At 39.6% G+C, this 12,491-nt stretch overlaps 1 protein-coding gene across 1 annotated transcript in view; it reads right to left on the minus strand.

Annotated features, from left to right (window-relative positions):
• Positions 1-12,491, minus strand: part of TMEM135 (transmembrane protein 135) — a 159,917-nt gene extending 147,426 nt beyond the window's left edge. The window contains exons 1-2 of the mRNA XM_005516175.3: positions 12,310-12,491; positions 2,091-2,218 (exon numbers count right to left, since the gene is read on the minus strand). Coding sequence (XP_005516232.1) covers positions 2,091-2,218; positions 12,310-12,450 — 269 coding nt within the window. The 5' untranslated portion in view covers positions 12,451-12,491. The remainder of the gene's footprint in view (positions 1-2,090; positions 2,219-12,309) is intronic.

The following is a 12,491-nucleotide window of genomic DNA, read 5'->3' on the forward strand; positions in this document are numbered from 1 at the left end:
AAGTATATCCAAAACAAAGGACGTAACAGGAACTTCACTGGCAACTTCTTTTTACTATGCAAACCAATTATTTATGCCTCATTTTGTTTCATATATATTAACTACTTGCTAATCATTTACTAATTCCTGGAAGACAGAGGACCTTTCTTCTTGACAAGTCCTAGCAAGTACTCTTGTCAAAGTCACTTTGACAAGAGTCTTGTCAAAGGCACTTGGGAGTTCATGGAAAATGCACCAAGTAGATCATCACCAGGCGTGTACTTGCTCTTCAAAGGATACAAGCTTGGAAAGCATTTCTTCTCTGACAATCGTGTTATCATGATTCCAGATATCCATTGTTTTCTGAAATGTCATTTAATAGCTCTTACATATCCTAATCACTTAATTGATGAGGCTCTGAATTTCATTTTGGACAGAAAAGCTGAGAAATTCTCACTATAACTGGACATTCATATACTTCAACAAGCACCATTACCATGGCTGCCTTAAACACTTGTTTTAGCTCTATTAGTGATTTCAGTTAAACAATTCAAATCAGCATTCTAGCCAACAGCTTTTTAGTTGCAAGTCCTGCAATTGTGAGTGGTGGGCAGTGTGCACAGACTCTACCAGCAAGGATTCTGCCGCAGCTGTTTACTCCTCTTTGCAAGAGGACACCTCCTCTTTGCACGTACACCTCCCAAGATGCTGGTTGGTTACTGTGCAGCACAGCTGTACCAATGGCAGGGTAAGCACTTACATGTGTCCCTTGCCACATTTAATCATTGGAATTGTTCTTTACATGGTTCTGACCTAGGTCAACCCAAACAATGCTTCAAGGAGACTTGGAGGGCAGCCGGGCTAAGCAGCATTTCTGTTACCCAGCCTGCATCTGGCCATGCTGCTCTGGAGGTCAGACCAGCTTTAGACAGCTGTATTCCACATAGGGTGAATGTGATGCCATGCCAACTAGCTTGTAAGACACTGATCTCTCACCTACTTCACTGACTAGCACAGGTACAGATCTGCTAGGTGGCTAGTATCCTCTGTAAGAGGAACTGATGAAAACCATACAACTTAAAAACATGGCAGCTTAACTTAGGGAATAACATTTAACTACAGCACTGCAGATTTACAGGCAAATACATGGCAGAATAAGGAAGAAGACTCTACTTCAGAGGAATAAAGATAAATCGATATTAATACAACCCAAATTGCTAGAAAACTTCATATTCTTCAGAGCTCATTACTTAGAGAGTCACTTTGAACTTCAAGAATTATTTACTTGAAAAGCAATCCACAGCTCAGCCAGCTCTTCTTCTTCTCTGCCTTCTCCTTCAGTTTTGAAGGAAAGTTTAGAGGCCTCTAAACAAATTTAAAAGTATGGAATAAGGGGTTTACCTTTTAGAGAGGCTGTCAGTTAAATTTCAAACATTCATAGCTACTGTAGGCTTTACATGTCGATGTGCAACATCTCTTACAACAAATGCATAATCATATTAATGAAAAGCAACTTTTAATTTTCAACTATCCTGATAGTTACTTGAAATATATGCTGGAAACAGAATACAGAGGTGCCCTTTATGCTCTTTTTTCAGAGCAAGTCTGTATCTTACATTATCCCAGAAGCTATGCTGGAATTCCCTTCATTTATGACCATAAGGAAAAGTACAAACTTGGATGGCTGGATAAAATTCACTACAATTAAAAGTTATCATAGCCTGTGCATCAGGAAAATAGAAACCAATATAAAATTACATCAATTTTTTCTAGTAAAGAAAGATTAGGCTTTTTTAATTCCCCTCTAGAATCTATCTGAATTTTCTGCAACAATGTATTTTGAATCTGTAAAACAGAGAAAAAGAAGCAAAGTGGATGCCTTGACCAGTTTACTCATTTAAAAGATTACAAAAATGAGAATAAAGTAATTTTTAAAAAGCAAAGTTTCATATTCAAATGGTAAAACCAGAAATCAAAATGATTGCTGTAGCTTTTCTTATTTCAAAACATTACAAGCAAGCCTATTACAAAAAGAGAAAAATTACTATACAAATTAAAAAGTTGCACAAAAATAGCTTTACTGTGTTTCATTTTCAGGATAGTGTACCAACCTTAGAATGCAAAAGCAAGCAATATACAAGGTCCCATTTGCTGTCAGAAAGGAAGTCGACTGCAAGATCTCAGGTAGCAGTTTGTACAAATAATACTCAAGCTTTCGTTTCCTGAGAATAGCTGCAACCTGAGGGAAAAGGAAAGGGGGACAAACTTTAATTCAGTTAGGCACTTTTTTGCACATCATAAAGAGAAAGGAAAACATAAAACAAGGCCTGCCCACTTAAGTAGTAAAACAAACTACTTTATGAACAATACCACAAAGATTTCCTTTGAACTTGCTCCAGCTATTACAATATTTATACCATTATAGGAGGAATTTTATTACCTTGTTACCATTGACCATAATTGTCAGAAACATTGTCTGCCAGATATCAAAACTTTTAAGATATGATATATCTACAGAGTTTTTGCTTCAAGAAAATTGGACAATCACATAATTTATGGTCAGAATATCTCTAAAGTAATCCAAATATATGCCTTACAGTATCTGTGAAGTGATGATGTATTTTTAAAGGTTTTCTACTCCAATTAAATAACTGCAAGCCCTCAAAAAATGTTCACCATCTGCTGGGAGAACAACACATTCCTGACATATTTTATAGAATCAGTATATTAACTTAAAAACTGCCTATAGCACAAAACAGGCTCAATCTAAAAAATAAACATTCTTTTTTATTCAGTTTAATATATGTCTCAGGTATTATAAAGAACAGCTTATTTAATGATTCCAACACTAAAGGTCCTCAAACTTTTATTATTTACAGAAATTCTGCAATTAGCTAATTGGAAGATGTAGAAAACTCAGAGATACTCAGGATTAAGACAATAGGCAACAGGCAAGCTCAAGTATGGGAAATGCTGGTTAGACCTAAAGAAAAAAGTTTTCATTTGAGGGTGGCTGAATATTGGAGTAGGTTACCAAAAATTACTGTGGACTCTCCGCCCCTGGAGACCCTTGAAACTTAACTAGAAAAGTCCTTAAGTAACCTCAGAGCCTCCCAAGGTCCCTTCAGCCTGTGTCCTCTTACAATTCCATGAAAGTACACTTTAAGTGCACCATGAGACAGATTCTATCCTTTTTTCATTCTACTAGCACTATTATCTTTATCTGCACTGATCTCCCCAGGAGTTTCAAAACTGGCCAGAGTTTTCAGTCAATGCTTAGAGAAGTTCCAAGCAGAGCAAGCTTCACATTGCTAGTGCTGATGAGAAGAAAGACACCCTGTCAAATCCATACTGCCAACACATCTCAAAGTCTCAGTTGTGAGAGGGAGATATTCTTCCCAAACGTTGCTCACTGAAAAGCAAGTAGATGTTTTAGAATCAGAGATAGGCTGAGGATTCTACTAAAACTAACCACGGGAAAGTTCTGCCAAAATCTTGTTTGCAAAATGAAGCTTGAACTAAGGATTAAGAAGAAATCCATGCATGAACAGACCTCTGAAAACAGATTTACACATTACTTAATCAAGTGTCAAGACTGCTTTAAGCATAATGGATTAGGCAATAATGCAATCCAGATAATATTTCTGCTGAAGAAAAGTCTTCATGTAGTCTAAACGCCAGATAGCTAGCTGCTACCACTCGGATATTTCTAACATATTGTAGGAAGGACATGAACACTGGAACAAAGTAACTATTTTTTTTGTTTTAAGAACATAGCCCTTACACCCACATGCAAAATCTTGATCCTTCAGACCAAAGTGTAAGAAATGCAACACAGAAACAGTGGTACCAAATCAAGAGATTGGTATGTCAAATCAAATTTAAAAATTTATTTCTGTAATGTCTCTAGCAAGTTTTAGACTAATGTAAATTTCTACTTTCCCTTCTCTTTACTGTCCTACTCCCAAATGAAAAACAGAAAATAACCAGAAACAATAACACACAAACCATTCCAAAGAAAATTGCTCACACTAATTGAAAGAGAAATATGTGTGAGAGTAATAGTTTCATGTACACCCACCAAAAAAAAAACAAAACAAACAAAAATCAAGAAGTTTATAGAAGCTTAAATTTTCTAACTGCTTTATAGACATCAACAAAACTAAAAATTGTGTTGGACTGAAAGCAGACAAGAGCAGACTATAGAGTTCTTCTACTACCAGTGATGAGGTTACATGGAAAAAATACCAGATATTTCTGGATACCATTTTGCTGTCCCTATCAGTTCCACACATTTCAGAAAAGTATTATTAAAGTGCAGAAAGATTATGAAATCTATGTCAGAATGCAGCAATTCATGGCTCCCACTGGGATACACTTCACTCAAGTCAGCTGAGAGGATACTGCTATAAAAACTAAATTCTTACAATAAATGCACTGCTCAAGGCTTAGCAGTGGATGTCAGTAGCAGAAAGAATGGAAGAGGGCATCAGAACATCCAGTAGGTACTTCCTTGGCAAAATAATAATCTCCATTAAGATGCTAACAGATGCATTAAAAAAAAAAAAAAAAAAAAAAAAGAGCCTGGTCAATATTAATAAAGAAACAGAAAAGAAGTTTTTCTATTAGCCTTATAGTTAATTTATTAGCATCTAACAGCATTAATTTTAGAATTCACACAACTGCATTTTGACTCTCCAACATAAAAAATATAGTTAAAAAAAATCAGTCCACCGGTTTCAGGATACCTCAGTTTGTGGAATATCACTACTCAAATGCTTTTTCTTTTTTAATTCAGTCTTTATACACAAATGTTAAGCCCTGTAGATCTAAAAAAAAACCAAAATTTATTTATTGTGTCCTAACTATGGAAAGAATATATGCAATTCCAACACCACCCCTAAACCACAGCTACATAGTCTACTGCAAGATTTAAGCTAGGCTATTAGTGTTCCAGCAGAAAAGGTATACGAAACTCAAACCCAAATATGATTTGAGGCACCAGCCAGGCCTGATTATTTTCATGATGTGTCATGTAACGCCTACAAGTATTCATCATCCAGCCACAATAACCTCAGCTTCACCCCAGTATTCCTCAGTCCTCACCTATATCCCTGAACTATGGATTCCACAAGAGGCACTGCACACAAAGGATGGTTTGACTTAATGAATGTACTAATTGGCTGACCAACATACAGTTGTACAATGGACAGGTTACACTGCAGGCTAAAAACACCACAGGCTTTCTGCCAATTCTGCTGTTTGTGTATATGATATTTTTGTCTCTCCCTCCTCCATCCTCCCTTCTTAACCATGTCCTACGTTTGTACAAAGTGTATGACTTCAAGGACTACTCGCTACCCCTCCATCAAAATTTGGTGGAATTAGACAACACATACTACACTGACTGATGGAAAAAAGCACTACCATCTCTCATTCCTTCACAATATCCAGCTGAAATCAACCACATCATAACAGACTTTTACTAAAGATAAAGAGAAAATGAAAAAGAAAATAAGAAAAAATTTTTAAAAACACTATAGAAATATGTGGACACTTAGCCAGATCTTTAGGAAAAGAGAGTTCAATACCATTTATAAGCACAACTATCTGACATGTTGAGGCATCTTTAAAATAAAAATTTAGAAATTACCAATACTACTGTGAACATGGCTTATAGAATCCATATGCTGCAAGTCATTAAAAACCCAAGGAAAAATTTATAAATTAAGTCACAAGCTAAAAGCAAAGCAACCCCCAGTATTTAAAACAGTTAAGAAAATACCTCAGATTACTCAAAAGGCAGGCAGAGCTACTAAGAGATGCCAGATTTCTTCATAATTATATTCAATCATTTATATGTTCTTTTAGAACCATTTGCAATTTTTTACAAATTTTAAAGCAACATTACTCCTTTGTTTTATAAAAATTACTTTTTAGTGCTTTGGAGTAACTGAGTCTCAAATGCCCTCAGGTAACACCTGGTTTTTGAAAGACACTTGTTCAAATAAGCAATTTGTTTCTCATGTGGCCTCTGAAAAACTCAGGTTTGCTTTTCCTCAATTAGCTCATCCCTTCCTAAATTCACCGATTACAAAACCTGGCTTCCAGATTGTTTAATTTCGTAACTCAGCTCCTGCAATACTCTGAGGAAGAAGAACATGTGCCTCCTGCTCTCTGAGTTGCCCTGCCTCATGCGAGATGTTATATGAGGATCATCATTAGTTGGTTGAGTTGTTTTGATTTGGATACTTTAAAATTTTCCATATCACCCAACCAATTAAAAAAAGAAACAAACAGTACTCACATATTCTTTGAATGACATCTCAATTACCTTCAAGCCTGGAACCACTTTCATTTCATGACAAATTATCTTTACTATTTGTTTTCCTTCTACTGAAATTAGTTGGAGATTATATTTCATTCCCCTTAAAATGTCTAACTCAGCATAATTTTCAAGGATTGTCCTCCTACCCTGAAATTCTTGCACTCTACTATAAAGCTGTACCAACTTAAGAGAACAGATTTATTCCTTGATAAAAATCCCTGCTAGTTCTCAGTACTTGTAGTGTCTTTATCAAGAACTTTGCTCAGTCAGTCAAGGCTGAGGCTTTCCCCGATTTCCAGCATTACCGTAATGCAAGCTCCTGGTTACCCCTTGCATCTTTAACCACAAATTTTTCAGTTCACCTGAACTCCTTGTATGAATCTTTTTAAATTCCTAGCATCTCAGCAAAAGACTATTTTTGTTTCTTTTCAGTTTATGAAATAATTTTTATATCGTGGCCTGAAAGCCACCTGAACAGAGTGGAATGATCACAGCCTGGAATGAAGAAGTCACAGATTCTTACTTTAGTAACACTCAGGCTAAATTTAGTCATATTTAAGCCAGCTTCCAGAAGAATCTAAAGGCAAGAAGACAGTGACCTACAGGTCATTCATAACCTAGCAGAGAGACACAGGACAGTGCACAGTACTAAGATGAACAGATATCCAAAAGCAGGCAATCACATACCGTCATCACAGCAACTCTAGGTACTGGATCGGACAGGAGAAAGATTACTGACAGCCTAACCCAGACATTCAAGCTGGTATCCAGAAGCATATTCCACAGTAACACTATCATTCTCCCTAGTCTCCCCATCCTCCTTCTAAACACACAATCATTTGCAGCACAAACAAGGAAAAATCACATTTTAATATACCCAGCAATTCTAGAGTATTTTAGAATTCAATCTGGGCAGTACACCCTTCTTGCACACCTCAGAAAGACGATATATGACAACTACCTATGCTGGCAGATGAGAGAGGATCCACTTTAGCGTTAGATAGCTCCCACCTTTGCTCAGGACCAGTTCAAACAGTTCTCCCAAGGGAAGCTGCATGCAAAGTGAGCCTCAAGCACCAGCAACACAGCCAGTGTGCGCCATCCATCCTTGGGAATGATCTCTGGCCCAATCCTACAGAAATGTGCCTAGAGCCAGGAAAGTGACGTGAGACACACTTCACCTTGATCTTTGGCTGGTGAGTCTGTCTTACCTATAACCATATTCAAAATAATTCATTAGCACAGTAAGAGTTGTTCTTGCTACTGCTGCCTCCAGTCAGTGATTTACCCAGGAAGTGACCTGCCAACTGCCACACGCTGCCTGCACTGCAGCTCTCTGGCCCATGCTGTACTCCTATGAATGTCTCCCCTCTGATAGTGTAGAGGAAGAAAAAAACTCCTTATATTTTTACAATAGCTGATAGCATTTATGTCTCTGACAATGTGATACACAATGTTATCCTATTCCTAGAGAGGTTGCAGAATAAAGAATGGAGATTAAGATACAGAATACATATATTGATGGGTCAAACAGGGCTCAGGAAGACAATAGCACTAGAATCCTAAGTAGAAAACAAAACCCTTCTGACACAGAAAGAGAAAGAAGCAATTAGCATTCAAGAACCTGAAGGTTATTCTAGGCACAGGAAGAAGCAGATATGCATAAGTATGAAGAAATATTAGAAGTGAAGCCAAAATGAGAATCAAAATTAAGAAAATGAGCACAAAAGAAGTATGAGAAGAAATTAATAAAGAAAAAAAGATCAGTAAAATAGAGACAAGTGCTGAGGATGATTAAAATCTGTACTAGAGCAACAGACTCTGGTTACATCTGTTCTAAAGAGTTGGCTAAACCATCCCTCAGTGCAGAGGACATCTGAAATAGACCCGCTGGCACCCACACTGCACTAGAACTGCTGCTCCTCTCCTCTGTGCCAGCAGACCTGCGTGGGAGAAGTGTCTGGAGTCAGAGCCAGAAGTAAGGCAAGAGCTAGCTTGGGCGAGGTGCCCTTTAGCAGCAGGAAGGAAGGGCAGCAGATATAGGGTAGGAAGGGGCTGGTGCTGGAAAGGAAGGGGTTGGTGCTGCTGAAGGCAGGAGATGTAGGTGGGGAGAGGAAGACCTGTGTTAAGGGAAAGGGGCAGGACAGAAGTCAGAACGGAAAGTGAGGGAGGAAGCCTGTCTTAAATTAGGTGAAGAAAGTAGACAATCAGACTAAGAGAAAGGAAAGGTGAATGGCATGAATGACTCTTGCCATCCCACAGGCAAAAGGTTAGAAGAATGAGTTCTAAAACTGCTACTACAAAGTAGCAAACAAATAATTTTTACCTTACTTAGATTAGGTGAAAATGTTACCTGATCAGATTATCTCTGATGCACTACAAAGACTTCATAAAAATGACTAAGCACATTTATCTACTGTGCACTATCAGCAAACAAATGTCTAAAACTCACAAATCCCCAGGAAATAGAAGACTTTGCTCTAAAGCATGTGATGAATAGCACTTTACCCATGTGAAATCAACAGAATTGTGGGAAATGGAAGCTGAGGAAACTCAAGGCCAATATTCCAGCCTATTCCCAATTTCATGCAATTTCCCTGTTAAATCATTCTCTTCTCCTCACCTTTGAGAATTTCTAGAAGTTTGAGTTCTTCAGCTTTGAAAATACAAGATGATATCTTCCCATTTCATTTAGCTTGACTAATGTAAAAACAAAGTATAGATGGAAGAAAATACAGCAAATTCTGAGGAAGGACTTTGTCATTGAAGTTTCAGGATATCAAGGCAAATAGTTTTCAAAAAGTATAATTACCAGGTTTATGGAAGACTGTTTAGGGGTTCTTCTCAGGTACGGATGCTAAGCCACTTTCCTTTTTTTTTTTAAGTGAGTCTCAGAAGACTTGCATATGGGGACATTTGGTTTGTGAAAACACAAGCTGACTTAATTACAAAACAGGCATTCCTGTCAGCCACTTCATATGGGGAGGGGCAATTCAATTTACATGTGATGCCTATTTTCACTAAAGCAATCCGTTAGCACTGGAGCAAAAATAAAGACAGTACAAATATGATGTCTCAAGGCTGTATTTCTCCAACTAAAAATACTCAAGCACAATTACTAAAAAGAGAAGAAAAAAAAAACAGCTAAACAAAGAGTACAGCACTACTTAAAAGCAAAGACTCTACGCAGTCATTTACTAACAGCCAATATTTCACTTACTAACACCACTCAGCTCCATCAGTCTCCCACTGATCCAAGAGAAACAAAGCATTTAAGAGATATGGGGTGAAGCTGTTATAAGTTTGGACTCTAGATTGTAACTGTCCCTAACTATGTTCTCTCAGAGAACAACCTCTGGCAATTTATTCTCATCAATTCATTCTCATTCATTTCCACACAAGATATTGTGAAAGAGAAGTCTTTCATCTTCTTTCCTTAGTTATTAGCTTGTAGCAACAGGAGGAAGAATCAGAAGCCATTTTACAGACTTGACATAGAAAAATGAAGTGCATTTTTTGTTGCTGAGCTCTACAAAGGACCGGTACTACCAAAAACATTCTGAACACACAGTGATATAACTATAAACACAAAATAACTGAGGTCCATCCCCCTCTGTGAACCTGAACGTTTCTGATGTCCAACTGTGGCATTTCATTTACAAATATGAGGTTTCCAAGCACAGCTGTAAGTCCAGCAAAGAATGAATTTTGTGATGACTTTCTTAATTCAAGACTCTTCCTTCCCAGTCAAGCTACCTAATGTGCAAAACTTCTGCTTCCTCCTCTGCATTCGACACTGCACCCTTTTCCTTTTTACCTTACACTGGTTCTGGTGCTCATCAAATCCTGCTTAATAATCCAATTGAATTCATTACTGTATCTGAAAATTACCCCAGCTAAAAGCAGGGTAAGTAACCTCTTGTGGGTTAGCTCATGGAGTGATGAGGTCCTGAGTCACACAAAGAAAAAGTACAGTTATGTGTCTGGGAGCAGAGACCGGCAAGTGCTTCCTCTCTCTTTAGACAGCAGCAAGATCTGAGAGCAGCTCAGCTTTAGATTACTCTGGCAGGTGAATACTATCAACAAAAAACCTAAGAGAAACTAAACTAAACTGCAAAGAATACAGTGTAAAAAGTGAGGCAGAGGTTTTACAATACAGCAGGAAATTGGTTGAGACGGGTCCCACCTCACTTTGGGTTTGTGACAAGTTATAACTGTTTACAGGATCACAATACAAAACAGATCAGGAAAACATTTTGCATTTTTAGGTTTGTTTTTCTTTTTAAAGAAATATAAAGTGGAAGCTTTCCCCCTAACACATGACTGCACAACTGAGTGAACCATAACAGAGCAATGAGCAGGAAATCTCTTGACCAGGTTTGGCTGTTAGGGAATTTTGATTTAATTACAGAACTGCTTAAGCTGTTTTATCTTTAGCCAGACCTGAAAGATCACCACTACACCTCTCATGGCTCACTTCAGAACCATGCTCTGCTGGTACAAGTATTTATGCTCGTACAGAGCAAACTAGATCAGAAAACAGATTCAAAGAAAACAGTACGAGGTAAAGGCAGAGGAGAAGAGTGAATGTTCCCTGTATTAGTCTAATGATGCAACTCACTGTATGCTCCCAGCAACAGCTGCCACTCCTGTCTGTGGCAGTTCAGAGTGAAAATGTTCAGTCAGAAAAAACAGCTCCTTAGGTTCACCAGTTACTATTTTATCATATAAATGGATGTCATCACAAGTTTCACTCAAGAAACCCTTCAATGGGAGCTTAACCGAATATGTCAGGATGCTGCTGTCCCACTCCTTTTCTTCTCTATTACGCAGCTCAATAACTCTGTTGCACCACCACTGGTGCAGACTCAATGACTTGTGCTTCTTTCTGTCAAATGAGCTTGGGGGCAGTTCTGTGGCCAGCCCACTCCTCCATCCCCCGGATACCACCATGGGAGAAGCACAGAGGTGGGGACAGAAGTGCTCACCTGCAGCGATTCCAACCTAGATTGGCTTTCAGGATATGTTTACACAGATGATGCAAACACATCCCAGCTCTTTTATCTACCTAATTTGCTGGAAATGTGCCAGCTGCAACAGAGGTGATATAACCAAGCCTAATTGCACGCTCAAGCTAAGATACCTCACCTGTAGGATACTCTATAAATACTCAGACTCCTATAGCCTTGATGCATTTTTTTGGTCTTGCTTCATTATGCAATGGAATCTCCTTGATCTTAAAGCACTGATTGCGAAGGCATCACCAACACACGTGCATTACACTCACTACTACCAAAGACATAATGCTAGCCTCCCAGGCAAACACTAAGGGTTTTTATTCAGGTATCATAGGTATTGGAAGATGATGAAAATACAATGTTCAGGCTGTGCCCGTGCCCTTCTACCCACCAGCACCAACATTCTCACAGTACGTTATGCCTCCAGACACCACCACCCCCTATGTCTTTCCTCTGCCCTACTTGGCCCAGATTCAACATAATATTCTCCCTGTCATGCCTTTCCCCACACCCCCTGCAAACACCAGGCTCTCCCCACCACTCAACCCTCCAGCCTCTCCACAACAGAACATACTATTTGCGATTCTTCCCCTTCGCTCCAGGGTTAGGCTGCCCCTTGACTTTTCTCCTGCCCTTTGTCTCTGACCATGACCCTCTCCCCCCACCCCAGACCAGCCTCCCTTCCTTAACATACCTTATGTCCTTCCCCGCCACCCCAAGCCAGACTCCCCTCGCCATGGCACCGCTTGTGCCCTCCCCAAAAACACCCCCTATGCCCTTCCCCCTCTGCTCAGGCCAGGCTCCCACCACGTCCTTTGCAGCCCCCTTCCACTCCAGGCCAGGCTCCCCCCTGCACCCTGGTATCCACCCAAAACCAAGGCCACGCTCCCCCCTCTCTGATACCCCCCGTGCCCTTGTCCTCTCAGGCCAGGCCCCCCCTTAGGCCGGCCTGCCGAACATACACACACACGTACACATACGCACCAGGTAGAGGGTGCCGTAGATGCGGAGGGACTCTGCCAGGGCGCTCTGGGTGACGTGCAGCACAGCCCAGGAGCACTGCGGGTGCCAGGTGTGCCCGATCTCGTAGCAGCTGTGGGGGATGGACTTGCTCAGTGCCGCCATCTTTGCAACGCGCGCGCGGAGGGGAGGGGACGGGAGGGGGC

The sequence above is a fragment of the Pseudopodoces humilis genome, chromosome 2 (genome assembly GCF_049639895.1).
Source record: "Pseudopodoces humilis isolate 2021_Gansu_Grassland_sample_001 chromosome 2, ASM4963989v1, whole genome shotgun sequence".
NCBI lineage: Eukaryota > Metazoa > Chordata > Aves > Passeriformes > Paridae > Pseudopodoces > Pseudopodoces humilis.